At 41.7% G+C, this 17,213-nt stretch overlaps 1 protein-coding gene and 1 non-coding gene across 2 annotated transcripts; both read left to right on the forward strand.

The window, feature by feature from the left end:
* The first annotated feature begins 2 nt into the window (after nt 1–2).
* On the forward strand, nt 3–16,915 carry LOC124596025. The gene is made up of 3 exons (XM_047134985.1): nt 3–116; nt 14,443–15,319; nt 16,349–16,915. The coding sequence occupies exons 2-3, from the start codon at nt 14,462–14,464 to the stop codon at nt 16,742–16,744; spliced, it is 1,254 nt and encodes a 417-aa protein (XP_046990941.1). The 5' UTR covers nt 3–116; nt 14,443–14,461; the 3' UTR covers nt 16,745–16,915.
* Nucleotides 754–827, forward strand: Trnas-cga. The gene has a single exon. It is a non-coding gene; the product is annotated as a tRNA-Ser (tRNA).
* Nucleotides 16,916–17,213: the final 298 nt, after the last annotated feature.

Raw genomic sequence — 17,213 nt, forward strand, 5'->3', positions numbered from 1 at the left:
AACAGCTGAAAGCGCGATATCGCCTGGACGCACAGTGAAGCCAGTCTGATAGCCAGCTCTGCATCTCTCCTGGCTCAGTCTGGTTTACCAAGTGCGGCTGCAACCTTTCAGTTTCAGTAAGTGCAACAGTGTTATGTGTACGTGCCATTTTTTAACACGTGGTCAAAATTTATGAAAGAAAGGCTCGCTTGATTTCTCTCTGCATACACGATCTTTAAAAATATCCCGATAACGTTGCTTTCTGATCTGACCATCAACATGAACGACGCATGAGATCAGTTAAACTGTCATTTTTATTTCGCTTTTCTCAGGGTCGTTGGGAATATGTCAGCCAAAGACAATCGACTCTAGAATCACTGCATAACTGATAAGAATTGAAACAATAATTTAAAAAATAGATTTGTGCGGTAGTGTAAAGAAGCAACACCTTGTAGAGTACGGCTGTAATCAACATCGAGGAACTTATGCAAGAAATAAAAGGAGTCAGAAAGAGATTTTCGCTGTACAGTGGAGTGTGCGCTGATATGAAACTTCCTGGCAGATTAAAACTGTGTGCCGGACCGAGACTCTAACTCGGGAGCTTTGCCTTTCGCGGGCAAGTGCTCTACCAACTTTTTTTTTTAATCTCATTTTTTGTCCGCTTTTGTTCGTTGCATCTGCTCAGGGCGGGCGTCGTAAGACATCAGTTCAAGTTCGTTGTTGAAACTGAGCTACCCAAGCACGACTCACGCCCCGTCCTCACAGCTTTACTTCTGCCAGGTAGCTGAGTTGGTAGAGCACTTGCCCTCGAAAGGCAAAGGTCCCGAGTTCGAGTCTCGGCCCGGCACACAGTTTTAATCTGCCAGGAAGTTTCAATAAAAGGAGTATCCACAAGAAGCCTCACAAATCTGACAATCTGCCACCGACACAAATTTTTCGCTCCCATTGGAAATTATTGTAAATTAAATAGAGCACACCATTCTATGAAATGATTAAGCGCAAATCACTTTCTGATTTACTGAGTGAATGCTAACGCTACGCTCTTTTTAAAAGAATCCCTATTATTAACGACAGATAATAATTTATTCTGACTAAGCAATAGTTTTAAGAATCCGATGGTTCTCTTTACTAGCGATATTAACTGTTGAAAACTGTAAAAATCGCTGCGGTCGCAGGTTCGAATCCTACCTCGGACATGGATGTGTGTGATGTCCTTAGATTAGTTACGTTTAAGTAGTTCTAAGTTCTAGGGGACTGATTACCTGAGATGTTAAGTCCCATAGTGCTCAGAGCCATTTGAATCATTTGAACTGTAAAAGAAAAATAAGCCCGATTAAAATAATAGTCTGCGCTACGGAGATATCACCTCAGTCGAGTTGGAATTTATCCCCACGGTGTCAAAACTTCTTTACCTGGTGGGACCTTTTTCCGCCATAGGTATATAAATATTCTTTCTATACATTCAAACGCCTTTTTCTTTGCTTGTTTGAATTTGTGAAGATGTAAATATTATGCAATGACGCGCAAAACGTAAGGTTGAAAGTAACTTTCGCACGAAAGTTTCTCCAGTGAACCATACATAGCAGGAACTGCTAGGTAACAGAAATAAGCATGTGATGAGAGGAACAGAAGTCATACTTCTGTACAAAGACAATAACTACTCCGAAGCCTCTGCGATTTATAATGTTGCCCGGACATTACAAAAGACGGGATATGGTTCTTAACACTGTACGTGATCACCACGAATGGCAATGCATGCTCTTCAGCGTGCCCCCTTGCCGTGTATCTTGCATGGTGGGAGTGGGAACACGTGATGCTGTCAGCAACATTGTCGAGCATGAGCGTTTAGATGGTCCAAATGTAGTGGTGTGAAGAGGAATAATGTTGCTTGGGAGTACTAACCGAATCTTTGAAGATGGAACGCTCACCAGTTAACGTTATTGTAACACTGTGCGTCCTTTTATGGGCTATTTGAACTTGTGAGCCGGATGACCAGACTGGCTAACTTCAATTCTAAGTAATTGGAAAATGGCGCAACGTATTGAAATTTTTTCTTAACAATTACGTCTCAACACAGCTTCTCCTGCAACACCCTTGCAAGCTTTTCACTCTGTTTCTGACCACCCTCTTTTTCAAGATGTTTATTTAGTATTTTAGAGTATCGCATAATAACATCACATAATAGAACTTAACAGAAAACAAATTCATTTTATTAGGTTGGTGCATAAGTTCGTAGTGGTTTTGCTTTGCATGTTGATTTTTCGGTTGCTATACGTTTGTTTATCGACTGTCATTTTTTATTTGTAGTTCACTGTTGCCATTTGAGTTTAGATACTGTCGTTTTGTCATTTGGAGATAGTGAATGGACATGTGGACTCTATAAAATGGATTGCCAAGTGAAGAAACCGGAGCGTTTCCCACAAAAATGGTTCAAATGGCTCTGAGCACTATGGGACTTAACATCTGAGGTCATCAGTCCCCTAGAACTACTTCCAGACTGAAGCGCCTAGAGGGATGGCAGTAGGAGAAGCAGCCAGAAATATTTGCGGTTAGTGTGTGCATAATGCCATTGGACAGAAAACGGCAAGAAAATGATTTTCTCGTTTTAACGAGGATTGTTTTGACATTAGTCACTCGCCAGATTCAGGAAGACCTTCGGGATTTGATAGAGATCGTTTAAACGCAATAATCCACAGTGATACATCAGTGTACTCGAGAAAAAAAGCAGTTGGCCATATGTGCATCCATGCTTGCAGGCCGGCCGAAGTGGCCGTGCGGTTAAAGGCGCTGCAGCCTGGAACCGCGAGACCGCTACGGTCGCAGGTTCGAATCCTGCCTCGGGCATGGATGTTTGTGATGTCATTAGGGTAGTTAGGTTTAACTAGTTCTAAGTTCTAGGGGACTAATGACCTCAGCAGTTGAGTCCCATAGTGCTCAGAACCATTTGAACCATGCTTGCAGGTCGTCAATTGGCTCGTGACCGACACCCACCGTTCCTATCCTGTATAGTTACTGATGACGGTAAGCGGTGTCCTTATGGTAACGTAAGGAAAAGAAAGTAATGACTGTGCCCAAACACAGCAGTAGCTCCTCGTACAAAGACCTGCGCGCATCTACAAAAGATAATGTTATCCATCTGGTGGAACAGCGGCCGTATGGTGTACTACGAATTGCTTCCCCGAGTGTAACCACCACTGCTGACATTTATTGTCAGCAACTGAGATGTCTTGCACACGCGGTTCAAGACAATAACCGGAAATGCTGTGTCAAGTGATGCCACGCCACTATAACGCCTTCCCGTATTCTGTTAGGGCCAGCCTCGTTGGCCGAGCGGTTCTAGGCACTTGGGTCTGGAACCGCTCGACTGCTACGGTCGTAGGTTCAAATCCTGTCGCGGGCATGGATGTGTGTGATGTCCTTAGGTTAGTTAGGTTTAAGTAGTTCTAAGTTCTAGGGGACTGATGACGTCAGATGTTAAGTCCCATTGTGCTCAGAGCCATCTGAACCATTTTGAACCATTCTGTTAGACTGGCAAAAACATTGTACAGTAGTTCGATGGCGAAGACATTCACCTAATCTTGCGCACTCAGATTTTCACCTATTCCGCTCTCTATCGAACAATCTTCAAGGAACTTCCATTGTCGGCCGAAAATGAGCTCCGAACATGGTTCGACCAGTTCTTCGCCTCACAAACCACGTGTATTCTGCAGTCGTAGAATCGAAAAGTTTCTCTAACGTTGACAGACTTACAAGCTGTGAACGAGAACATATTATTGCTGACTTAAGCCTCTGTTGTGTTTATTAAATTAATGAAGAAACGCTACGAGCTTATGCGCAAACCCAATATATATAATTAAACTTGTGGCCACCACGGGAGCACGCTGCAGAACGTACACAGCCATCCGCGGTGATCACACGCCCTGTTATGAACAATGTACAGTTTTTTTAATGTCTAGTGGACCATCACAAACTGTGGTGACGCCAATGTTATTATTCTTTGTATAAAAGTATCATTTCTGTTCGTTTCATTCCGTAATTTTTTCATTTACCTTCTGTACTACATTGTAGAATTTCTTTCAACCTATATTCTATGATACCTGGCAATGACACATTGTGCGAAAGTTACACTAGTACTTCAGTTTTGCACACCACCGTATTTGTAAACCGATCACTTAGTTAAAATAATAGTTATACGGGTCAGCTACAGCTTGCTCGTCGAACTGATGGTCCTTCAAAAATGGTTCAAATGGCTCTGAGCACTATGGGACTTAACATTTCAGGTCATCAGTCCCCTAGAACTTAGAACTACTTAAACCTAACTAACCTCAGCACATCACACACATCCATGCCCGAGGCAGGATTCGAACCTGCGACCGTAGTAGTCACGCGGTTCCGGACTGAAGTGCCTAGAACCGTACGACCACCGCGGCCGGCTGATGGTCCTTCTGACTGCACAAAAGAGTGAATATTTTGCAGTTTCCAAAATTCGTTTTTGTTCTCAGGTCAAGTACAAGGACACAATAAGAGTGTCCTCATATTATCCTGCCTACGGAAGTGCATCGTAATGTGATAAACCTGTGTCTTCCCTGTCTTCCCAGAATCATAAATCATTTTTATTCAGTGTTTTCAAATTATCCCAACATCACTCTTCTTTCTAACACAATATGCGCTATTTGTTACGTAACTACGACTCGTAGAGGTAACGAAGATGTTTTTATATTTTATGACTTTTAATCATGCGACAATTACTAATTTAACGTTTTATTCGAAGTCTTTCATCTAAAGGTCTTTAATTAGCGTTTTTAATGCAGTTTCATTCGTAAATAGACAGAAAATATTAAAACCAAACAGTGGATAAATAGAGTGACAGTTCTGCTTGTTATATGAGTCTAACTCTAAAGTGCACTTGTTATGTTGCAATGGCCTAGAATACTTTCGAACCTGCATAATTATAAATATCTGCGACATAACAATCAATCGCACTTTTAGTGCCTTACTCGGTGGCCGAGCGGTTCTAGGCGCTTCAGTCGGGAACCGCGCGACTGCTACGGTCGCAGGTTCTAATCCTGCCTTGGGCATGGATGTGTGTAATGTCCTAAGGTTGGTTAGGTTTAAGTAGTTCTAAGTTCTATGGGATTGATGACCTCAGATATTAAGTCCCGTAGTGCTCAGTGCCATTTGAACCATTTTTAGTGCCTTAGCTTTTTTTCAAGTCACCGCACATAGTCCGATGGCACGTTTTCATATTGTTTTCCACTTTTAGTTCTGCGCTTGTGTTGTTTTCAGTCCAGATTATGTCTACAAATGCATGAACATAAAAGTGGAGAATTGGAATTATTATTTATTTATCCCATTGCTTTTACTTCTGGGAGTCTCGGAAGAGTTGCTCGACTCGCCTTCGATGCGGCTCTTTTCGTTTAGGCAGAAGGACTGCATTTTTAAGGGAACTGGAATGTGTTAGGAAGAAAGGAATTCGACAGGAACTGGCTGTGGCCTATAGTAAGGGAGAAACCCTAGTATATGCCTAAATTGAAAATGGGAAACCATAGAAAATCATTTTCAAGGTTGCCGGTAGGTGTACACAAACCACCTCGACTTCCGTATTCAAGTATTGCTATCTCAGCGCCCTAACAGGCGGAGCTACTCCAAGTCGGTCAGAATTTGGAAAAACTGGTTGTTGTACATTATCTCAAAAAAAGTAAATTATGTCACAACAAAAGATTGAATTACGACATTGCGTGTTTTGCCTGTAATTTTGCATATTAAGTCATTTGATAGTGAGAGAATGCTTGCATATTTTAAGATTAAATTGTGCATGGAATTGCTGGCTTCAGTTATTATAGTACTACAAAGACGTAAACAGATTTTGACGAAAGGGGAGCGAGGGATTAAGGGCCCTGTCGGCCTGGACAAATTAAAGCAAGTCGCTGAAAAAACGTTTTAAAAATTAACGAACTAGAGAATGTGCTGCCATCACATACCTCATCACACCCCATCTACTCTCCACAAATCCCTCAACAGCATTTTATGTACGAAATGGTTTTCATAACCGATTACTACTGGATGACCAAACTGGGTTCTATTTTGTCATTTGGTCTACTAACGATTGAATATTGAGCATGTTTTTAAATCAATGCGACCATCACAATTTCGGCGATATTGTTCTTGATCAACGAGATATTTGGGCGGCAACAGAAGAACCACTCTTTGAGTTTAAAACTGATGGAACATCTAAGTTTAACGACCATTCGTTTTTTAAATGGTTCGCTTAAAGTATTATGTGCAGATTCGTCTAGATTGTGGGGGAGAGTCCGCAGTATTAATGAGTGTAAGCAATAAAACATTGATGTTTTTGTTACGTCAGCGATCCTGTTCTGTGATGGCTGACAGCAGCAAACTTAGTAACTGTTATGATTGTCTAAGTGTTTACGAAGCAGGTTTAACGTATTTGAGCTTTTTTTAGTTGTACTCGTACAGACATTAGATTAAAGATCTTCCGAAATGCGTCATGATTGGTACGGTTTTTCTGCTGAATGTGATGTCAATGAATAAATATTATTAAGGTAAACTTGACACTCTTGTGCACTTGTGATCAGAGGGTTGTAACCGCTTAGTGTAAGGCAAAATGGACCCTCAAATTATAAGCTGCAATTTTATGTCCATAACTCACGCACGAACCCACTGACATTCATAATCCTCAACTCATATTATTAGTATTATTTAGTAGCTGACGACAAAAATGAAAGGAGATACAGTCTGTAAACTTTTCATACAGCTCTGATACCATAGTTTCAAATGGAAAATATCTCATTCTCCCTCAGTATGTCAACCACAAGCTACACCCGTTCAAACATAAAACTACATCGGAACTTTCAAGAAGAACGGCAGATGTAGTCTTCTCAAAAAACCTCGTCGTCGACTGGATGTTAAACTGTAAACTTCATGGCTTCATTCCTTATTTTTTTAAAGAAAATAAACTGAAAGTAGACACTAAAGCTACACTTGTTTTGATTGCGTTGGCAAATGCTGCGTGAAACATACTAGATAACAGAGTTTGGCCTATTTTTCGTTGCCTTCGCGCAGGCAATAAACACATCCAACAGGCTTTAGATAGCAGAAAAAATATTTCCGCTACGTCTGTCTGGGAATGGTGTCACTAAAATGAGCCGAAGATAGTACACCACGTCCTGAAATCTTCATTTTAAAAAATATTTCATTTAACACACTACATATTATCTAATTTACTCAATTTTGATACCTGTATGTGCGAGTAGGATGTGTTATTAGAAGACTAAGTACTCAAAATATATGTTTCTGATCCACTTTGTTTTCATATTAACTGAATCTGTCTTAGAAGATTTTATTATTTAATTATCCTCCGGCCGCTGTGGCCTAGCGGTTCTAGCGCTTCTGTCTGAAACCGCGCTGCTGCTACGGTCGCAGGTTCGAATCCTGCCTCGGGCATTGATGTGTGTGATGTCCTTAAATTAGTTAGGTTTAAGTACTTCTAAGTCTAGGGGACTGATGACCTCAGATGTTAAGTCTCATAGTGTTTAGAGCCATGTGAACCATTTTTTAATTTTCCTTTCCTATTTTGTTGTCATGAGAACGAGTATTTTTGATACAGCGTTGTAAAAGTTTTCGGTCTTCTCCATTTTATGGACGCTTCTAAAACTTTACTGTATTATCATCTGCAACAGTTTTGCCGTCCATGTACGCCTTCATTTTCGGAAACAATTGAAAGTTGTTCGGTGTGATGTCTGGACCGTACTATGGACATTCCAAAACTGGGTAATTTCCTAGAAACAACGCACATTGCAGTCTCGGCCTAGCTGTGAGCGATATAAATCGAACGGTCAGCTCTCGAGGCTGGAAATACGGATATTACTTTCTGTTTTGATAACCGAACGTCGCTTGAGAGTAGAGAAACTTCGCATTAGCGTACTGGAGGTCATGATTGAATGTAGCGCAGTGTCCATGTCGCAGTCTCTTACCTAGAAGCAGTTGATTCCTGCTTAGCGGGAAACTGATAAAGCCTAGAATTCTGTTGGCAATATGGATTGCTTGCAAATCACGGCTCGAGAAACTGCATTCAGTGTGGCTCTGTAATTTCTGTGACGCTGTCGAAGAGGACACACTTGTTACGTGGTGGGCAAATAATTTTACATTTGGAAAAGACTGCGTCCAAATGCGAACTGCCAGTTAATACAGTTTCTGACTGTTACGGTGTTTGTAGGGAGGTTCAAAAAAATGTTCAAATGTGTGTGACATCTTATGAGACTTAACTGCTAAAGTCATCAGTCCCTGTGCTTACACAATATTTAACCTAAATTATCCTAAGGACAAACACACGCACACATGCCCGAGGGAGGAATCGAACCTCCGCCGGCACCATTGTAGGGAGGTGTGATATATTATTGTTACTACTGACAGTGTCCCTATTGACGGTCCAAACAAAATTGTTGAAGTAGAGGAATCCCACATCACCATCCGCAGGTATGGGACGGTTACTTACTGGAGTAGAGCACGTCTGGGTCTATGGCGGAATCGAGCGGGAGTCAAATATTTCGTTTAACCAGGAACGGAAGTGATCAGCAATGGCTGGAAATCGTACAGACACTGAAAACGGAAGGAACTGGTCATGAATTCGTCAATAATCCAAAAGCATTTCTATCGTCCGACGACCCGTCTGTGCACACACAAAAAACTGAGTGTCTAGACGTCACTTAAATCGTCTATTAAGAAAGAGGGGAGCCCCGGGGATCGAGGCGAACTGTACGTATCTCAGTTTTTATATTTTCACAGCTTACGACTATCTGGCAAAACTCTCTCCTGTGAGAGTCTCCCAGATTTCCTAAAAGATAAAGACAAAAACTGAAGAAATGAATTGAAATTTCTGCCACATCCAGAACTTTAAGCCGGATTTCCTGCTGACTAGGTAGTTTTGCTAGGCATTACACCATTGTAGCACTACAGGTAACACACCTGCACCGACTACCCTCCTCCAGTGCCCTCCCCAACATGAACTTCAGTTCACACCTTCAGCCTACTTTCCCCTCTTAATTCGTCAGCGTTGCCGAGGCTTTCCGGCACTGGAATGCCAACCCAGCATTATACGTAATGGGGAAATCCTGGCTGAACCTCGGGCATAGGTCATCTATTGATGTGATGGAATTAAATTTTCCGTGAAACATATGAGTCTCAACTTTATCTCCTATAACGACAGAAGCTGAAGAAATGGATTAAAATTTGTACAGAGGCCAGGACTTAAACCTTTGTTTACAAGGCTGAACCACTAGCCATTACACCATCGTAGCACTACATGTATTGTTGTACCACTAACTACCGTAGTCCAGTGCTCTCCCTAACACAAACTTCAATTCACTCCTTCAGCCTGTTTTCCCCTTCTGGTGATTTTTAGAACAGTGAAAATCGAGTGTTTTACTACTTTACTTGTCTTCTGCTCTTTTTTTAATTTTTTGGTGGATAGGACAAGAGTCGACACACGAGGCCTGATCATTTCTTGGATCTTCAGCAAGAGAAAATTGGCTGAAGCGTGAACTGAAGTTTGTGTTAGGGAAGGCACTGGACTAGGGTGGTCCGTGTAGCTGCCTTGCGTATACTGCCACAGTGGTGTAATGCCTAACACACATTCCTAGTAAACAGGAAACATGCTTCGAAATGCCAGTCATAGCACGAACTTTAGTTCATTTCCTCAGTTTTTAACATTATCGGAAATAAAGTTGAGACTCATATATCTCAACGAATATTTAATCCCATCGGATCAACAGATCACCTACGCGTGAGGTACAGGCAGAATTTCTCGATTACTTGCAAATCTAGGGAGAGTATCGGCAATACTGACGATTTAAGAAGGGAAAATGGGCTGAAGGCGTGAAATGAAGTTTGTGTTTTGGAGGGATTTGGAATGGTGAAGTCGTTTCAGCTGTGTTATCTGTACTGCTATGGTGATATAATGGTTAGCACATCTGCCTAGTTAGCAGCTTCTATAATTATCGGTGATAAAGTTGAGACTCATGTGTCTCAAGGAAAATTTAATTCCTTCAGATCAATACATTTCCCAAAAGAATTGTCAAAAGTGCATTCTAGGTACGGGAAAGAAAAAAATGGTGTCAGTTGCCTACACCACACATAGAATTGTGCACAACTATTATATATCTGATGAATGTAACTGATACTATTCATTTCCTTAATAAAACCCCGTGAGTGAAAAAAGTGGTGTTACTCTCTCCTTTTTAATCATTTTTTGTTTTCGATACGTTCATCTTCTGTTGTCTCCCTTGTCACCATCTCGAGAATCGAGCATTCGACATATATATATTGCTCGCAGTGAATCCGCGAGTTCCATGTGCACAGTTTATTGAAAACTAGCCAAAATTGTATAACAAAGCGGTTGCAATAATCCTCCGTAATGAACGACAGTGTATCTTAGAGGCAAAAATTCGATGAGAATCAGTCACCTTATGCCTTAAAGATTGTTCCAGGATTCTTTAGCCTGCATCTTAAGTTTTGAATCTTTGTAAGACAGTGAGTACATATTGCACCATTATGTTGACTGTGTTTTATGTATGTGCCAAGTTACACAACTTATAAGTTCCCAAAATAGGGTTCAAGAAAACTTTTTCTAGATCTGTAATAGCAAGAACTCCGGACTTGGATGAATTTCAGTGTAGATATTCGCTCAGAGCTCATTTTATAGTAATATCCATGCCTGAGATCCTCTGATTTATGTTATACCACGCAGATAACAAGGATGTTGCCCTACCGCCTACTGTGGGAAATAATTTTATATTTATTAGACTTAACTTTATTTACGCTACCTATTGCGAAGTAACAATGATATTTTTTTCCATAAAATATTCTGATGCAGAGTATGATATACAAAATCATTTCTTGCAGTTAGATTTTGATACTCAATTAGTGTTTAATCCCGTATTCCACCTATCCTACAAATGACACCACGTAAATCCTGAGCTATAGGAATATTGAAGGATGAGATTAGTTTTCATCTGGGTAGTAGCTCTGTAAAAAGATCAATATATTCATGTTCTTTTAGTAGTATGTATTCCTACTGCCATTTGAATTGTCAGGTACACCACACAAGTGCTGTCCTTTAATGCAGAGAATAATGTTTCTTACATTGCAAGAAGTGATAGTTGCACAGTCGAATGAGAAAATTTGGGAAAGTGTAAGATTGAATAATTCCAGATCCTCTGAATTTTCTTCACCAAAAACTGTTCTAGCTTCTCTGTCGAACAGAGGTCTCTTTATTTCAAAATCCCTGTCGGTAATAATCAAGGTGTCCCACAAAATTAGCCCCCGTCCATTCCTGATCGCTTCCTCAGCTCAAATCCAGACTGAAAGAAAACGAGTGTAAAATAATATTGGAGGGTGAATGATGATTGGAGCATGACAACTTCTTAGTGGTTTCCCAAACTACAGCGCTGTTAAGTAATGAGACTATATGCTCGCTTGGTGAAAATTCCAAGATCATTGTCGAATAAAATGGTGTATAGTTCTTAACGGAAATTTTCAGATTAGCGTGTGTGTGTGTGTGTGTGTGTGTGTGTGTGTGTGTGTGTGTGTGTGTGTGTGTGTGTGTGTTGCCTTAGAAGTTATTTGATTGGCCTATTTATTATCATGGCAAAGGAGTAGCTGAAAAACTGTTTGGGAGAGCAAAATATGTGTGTTTCGGCTTAGAATCTCTCTGATTGGCCTTTTTCCAAGAAAGTTACGTGTGTCTTGAAGGGCTGAAGAGAAAAGAAAGGGAAAGGGGACGGAGGAGGGGGGGAGGGGGGAAGAAGATCCCTTCGAACACTATTCATGTGGATATGACTGAGAATTGCGGTCGTCTTCTCAGAAGGGTACTTTCTCAATATTAAGGGACAGCCCATTTTCAGCGAAACAACGAATCATTCTTTGAAAGAAATCACTAACACCTTCTTTTGCTTTCTGTCTTATGGGCTTTATTTTAAGCAGTATGCAAAAAATGTGAGTTGTGCTCAGACATTTAAGGAGTCAACCCAATATTGAACCTTTAGGTACTCCCATCACGAATTCTCTCCTTTCAACACTGTGCGACTTATTCAGCACATTTTATTGCATTTTTTAAGTGACTCAACCAGTTGTTTATAGTAGAGTCCACCCTAATTTAACAGATTGTTATCTTTTCAAATGCCACTCACATTCTGCATTACACGGATTTGTACTTGTGTATAGGCACTTTCAGTGTAGTACATTCACACGAGAAACTGGGATAAGACGATGAAAATTGTTGTGTAACATGTGACTGTCCACCAACCATCCTTCATATCAAAATATGCTGTATATGAAAAGTTCCAGGCCTTACACAGAATGAATTGGGAGAGGGAAGCACGCTAGTCTGAATGTAAAATGTGCATTCTGAATTTGCCAGACACCAATTTAAACGCTTAGGAAGGTGAAGGACCCTACCGCGTCAACCACAATAACATTTCGTGGTAACTGCCCTTTTTAGCCTATCGACAGGCTGGAGTAATTATCTCAGTCATACTGTGCTCTTGATTAGGTAGTTCACGAATATAACGAACTCTTTTCCCCAGGAAACGTAAATATGCCTTTTATGGCTGATCTGTGGGTGCGGAAGTACTTCACTCACGGGAACCGTCTTTGTTGTCATCCATTTGGTTTTTCTGTTGGTTTCAGGATGATAAGCATGAGGCTAGGCATTTTCCGCAGTTACTAAGATACCCAAAAAGTCCTCTGCAGTAACAGATAGGGACAAAACAGCTCTGGATGTCGTAGTTTGTGTGATCTGTTCGCTGTTCAAATAATTCGGCACCAACTATGCAGAAAGATCCCTGATGTCTAGGATATTGTTAATAATGAAACCAACAGGCTCCTAAGAGTATGTCCAATATCTCAGTAATCATTATGGTGGATATGCGCTTCTTCGTAAGAAACATTTTAAGGACAGCGTCGGTTGTTGTTGGGTCTATTGATGTTGTGGGCTCCCCACTAACGGGCTTGTCTTCAACAAGGAAATACCCATTCTTGGAACGACACAGCATTAGAAAGGAAGCGGCTCCCTGGTGCCTGTGACGTCTCAGTGTGACTGGCCTTTGCAGATTTTCTCTCGAGAAATGAAAACTTCATGTCGCCCCGTAACTCCAAAGACCTGAATCTTTCTTGAGCCTCTGCCATCGCAAGTTCTATCTGAAATTAAAAATAGTTTCAAGAACAGGAAATATGTAGTATTTGCACAGATACGAAAGAAATAAGCTCACCAGACAAAATATTAGTCACTTGCTTAAAACATCAGAATGATCACTGTGGCATGCTGTAGGTAATGGGTACCACTGACTAAGTAATGGTAGTAAAGTGAACTATACATTTCAGTCGGCTGTAAGGATTCATGACGATAATATGGGTTGACATGCAGACATATCTGAATGCAGAGAGGAATTATCGCCTTTGAACGTGTCCATGAACGTACTGTGAATGAAATTATCGACATTTTGTCCGTCAATACGTACGGTCCAACGTGCGTGCAAAAAACTGTGTATCACTCGCATACACGTAACTCGACTCAATGAAAGTGGACGTCATAAAATCCTAACCATATAGGCAAAGAGACGAGTATCCCATCTTGTCAGTGACAATCGGTTTCAAGTATGACGGGAACTGACTTGGGACATGTTGCTATAAACTTGAACTAGGATGTTTATTTCAACTTCTCGCTGACCAAGCGTGGTTGTTTCTACTATGTCTTCATGAAAAATATGCAGTGGTGACTCTCATCTTCGAAGATAACAAGTCATAATTGACATAGTTGGACATACGCGTTACTGTTTTTATGAGCATTCGCCTCTCGAACCTGATCTAGCCCACTAAATCACCCGATCTTAATACACTGGAAAATAACTAGGATTATCTGGAACTGTGGGTGAAGCGTAGCACTCGACATCCTCGAAATTTCGTATCTCTGTAGGTTATAACCATCAGTGAGTGGCTTCAGAAGGAAGGTGTCGAACGTGAAAAGACTCGCAGCCGCTCGACCTCACCGAATTAAGGGCACTATCGAGGTGGTGTTACACAGTATCACAGTATGAGCATGGTGTCTCCAGGGGGACACTAATTTTTCGCCTGTTGTCCTTATCTAGCTTTCGTATACTATTAAATTAATTTTTCAAATGGCTCTGAGCACTATGGGACTTAACATCTGTGGTCATCAGTCCCCTAGAACTTAGAACTACTTAAACCTAACTAACCTAAGGACATCACACACATCCATTCCCGAGGCAGGATTCGAACCTGCGGCCGTAGCTGTGGCGCGGTTCCAGACTGAAGCGCCTAGAACCGCTCGGCCACTCCGGCCGACAAATTAATTTTTCAGTCGACACCGTAATAGTATTGTTGGATGTTAGACGTAGGACTTAATCGAGTTCTTCTGTTTGTTCACAGACTTAGAACGGCGCTAAATATGGCGGAAGACGAGTCTCATAGACCACCGCCTCCTTCGTGGATCGACAAAAAGTTCGTAGAGAGGGCACTGAAAAATGAAGACAGTAAAAGTAAGGTGAGAGTGGACGCTGCAACTGTCGATTACGCCATCAAAGACGGGCTAGGTTACATGAGCTGCATCTTCAGAGTAGTAGCCACCATCAAATTGGACGAAAGCACCTCCTACCATGAACTTCCACTCATAGTGAAGTGCAGCAACGAAGAGGAAGGCAATCTGACCGAGGTGGGAAGGGAATTCCGAGTATTCGAGAAGGAGGCATTGTTACTGTGCGAGTTGGTGCCAGACGTTCACAGTGCGCTGAGAGTTGTGGAGGGAGAGAGATTCTCCCCGCTGGCGGCCCGTTGCTACCTGTTTGGAAGGCAGCCCGTAGAGTTCCTGGTGATGGAAGACCTGTCGGCGGATGGCTTCCGCTTGGCCGAAGCAGGCCAACCACTCGACTACCAGCACTGTGTGCTAGCATTGAGAGCGTACGCTCGCCTACACGCCGCCTCGGCCACGCTACTCAAGGAGAGGCCAGACTATCGGGAACGTTGTTTTCTCCCAGCATCGACTGACCTTCAGCAAGAGTTCTTCGAGAGCATGGCTGACAAGATCTTCAAAGCAGTGGCGAGGGAATTCAGAGCGACTGCTGGCTACGAGCGATACGCCGAAAAGTATAAGAACCTTTCGAAAAAAGTCGTGAAGGACTACAATACCTACTGGGAATCTAATAATCATATGTTAAATGTTGTAATGCATGGCGACTGCTGGAAAAATAATTTCATGTTTAAATACGTTGGAGGGAATCCCACAGACATTAGGATTCTCGACTTTCAGGTGAGTGAGTATGTGGGACTATATTTGTGTTTTTATTTAGCAATGTTTTATGTTTACTGATAAATTTCCATACCGCATCTATGACATACATCCTTTACTGGGCAGTTGAAATGCGGTTGTAATAGTTTCAATATTTCCATCTTTGGGATGCGGTCTTTACTTGGTTCACATTACGACACTTCAAAACTTTCCCTTTACTTATCTTCATAAGCGTTCGTACATCACGACTGTTGGGATATTGCTTTTACTTTGTGCACTATTGTATGTACGATAGCGTCTTTCTTCGTTAATCACCTATGATAAGATCTGCTACAGTTGTAATTTTTTTATTTCCTAAATGAAAAGCACAACCCGGTTTCGGGAGCTGTGCCCCATCCTCAGGTGCATATAAAATGTAAGTCGATAAAAGTTATTAGAATTTTATGGACTCGTATTTACATGCAGCTGAAGATACGACACAGGTCCCGAAACCAAGTTGTGGTTTCCTTACAGGAAATACAAAAATTCTACAGCTGCAGTGGATCTTGTCATTGATGATGAATATCAACTGCTGTCGATGAATCTTCAAGAGAAACATACCTTTATCAGAATGAAATTTTCTCTCTGTAGTGGAGTGTGCGCTGATATGAAACTTCCTGGCAGATTAAAACTGTGTGCCGGACCGAGACTCGAACTCGGGACCCTTGCCTTTCGCGGGCAAGTGCTCTACCACCTGAGCAGGAGAGCTTCTGTTAAGTTTGAAAGGTAGGAGGCGAGGTACTGGCAGAAGTAAAGTTGTGAGGACGGGGCGTGAGACGTGCTTGGGTAGCTCAGTTGGTAGAGCCCTTGCCCGCGAAAGGCAAAGGTCCCGAGTTCGAGTCACGGTCCGGCACACAGTTTTAATCTGCCAGGAAGTTTCATACCTTTATCAGGTCTCAATCCATCTGGTTACAGCTGTTGTTTATTTTACGTTTAAGGCAACTACTTTTAATCTTGTATATAGAGAGGCGTTCTTGTACCGCTCAAGTAAAATAGGCATAACTGTCATAGTTTAGCAGAATGCACGGGCCAGCCGGCGACCTGGTGTACTTCCTGTACGCGAATGCCAGTGAGGAGGTCCACAGGCATCACATGGAAGACCTGCTGCAAGAGTACCACAGCACGCTGGTGGGCCTGCTACGGCGCTTGGGCATGGAACAGCAGGCCGAGGCTTACACCCTGCAGGAATTTAGGAACGAAATGGAGGCGGCGGCCACCCTCGGCGTGTTCTACAGTGCCATGACCTGCCTTGTCATCACTTCGGAGAAGTATGGCGCTGACTTCAAGGAGTTCTTCCAAGGAGATGGCTCTTCAGATTCAGTCCTAGAAAACGCATACAAAAATCCTACCATTATGTCCTATCTCAAATACCTTGCACCTATATACGACAAGAAGGGCCTTCTGTGAGTAGATCTAAAAACGAACTCTGTGTTGTGCCTGCTTCCTTGTCTATTGCTGTGATAAATTTATCGTGTTGTAAGTCCTGTAAATTTTATTTTGGAATCTGCCAATATTATTTGAACGTTCATCTCACTACAGATGTATCTTTGAGTAATGACATTAAACTGCCAAACTCTCTCTCGGCTTTCTTTTCACGAAGAACCTGAAAAAGCTACTTGTTCTGCTTGGTAAGTAAAAGCAAACACTTTCAGAGTTCAGAGATTATTAATAAATTGGCAATACACGAAGTGCTATTAACTTTAATCGAATTGGAAGACGTGACTTATGATACGTCTGCTTAAGCAGAAGAAACTAACGATCAAAGTCCGAAAACAATTTATTGGACTGTTCAATTAACAAAAAAAAAAAAACAAAAAAAAATTCTCCAAGTATAACACCAACACAAAACAGTGATCCGTCTTCGACTCACAACTAC

Source organism: Schistocerca americana, chromosome 2 (assembly GCF_021461395.2).
Source record: "Schistocerca americana isolate TAMUIC-IGC-003095 chromosome 2, iqSchAmer2.1, whole genome shotgun sequence".
In the NCBI taxonomy this organism is placed as follows: domain Eukaryota; kingdom Metazoa; phylum Arthropoda; class Insecta; order Orthoptera; family Acrididae; genus Schistocerca; species Schistocerca americana.

Excerpts from the sequence above, each read along its gene's own strand:
- LOC124596025 (XM_047134985.1), top strand. The coding sequence starts at position 14,462 with ATGGCGGAAGACGAGTCTCATAGACCACCGCCTCCTTCGTGGATCGAC. Across the intron at positions 15,320-16,348 it reads TTAGGATTCTCGACTTTCAG|TTTAGCAGAATGCACGGGCC; the intron begins GTGAGTGAGTAT and ends TAACTGTCATAG.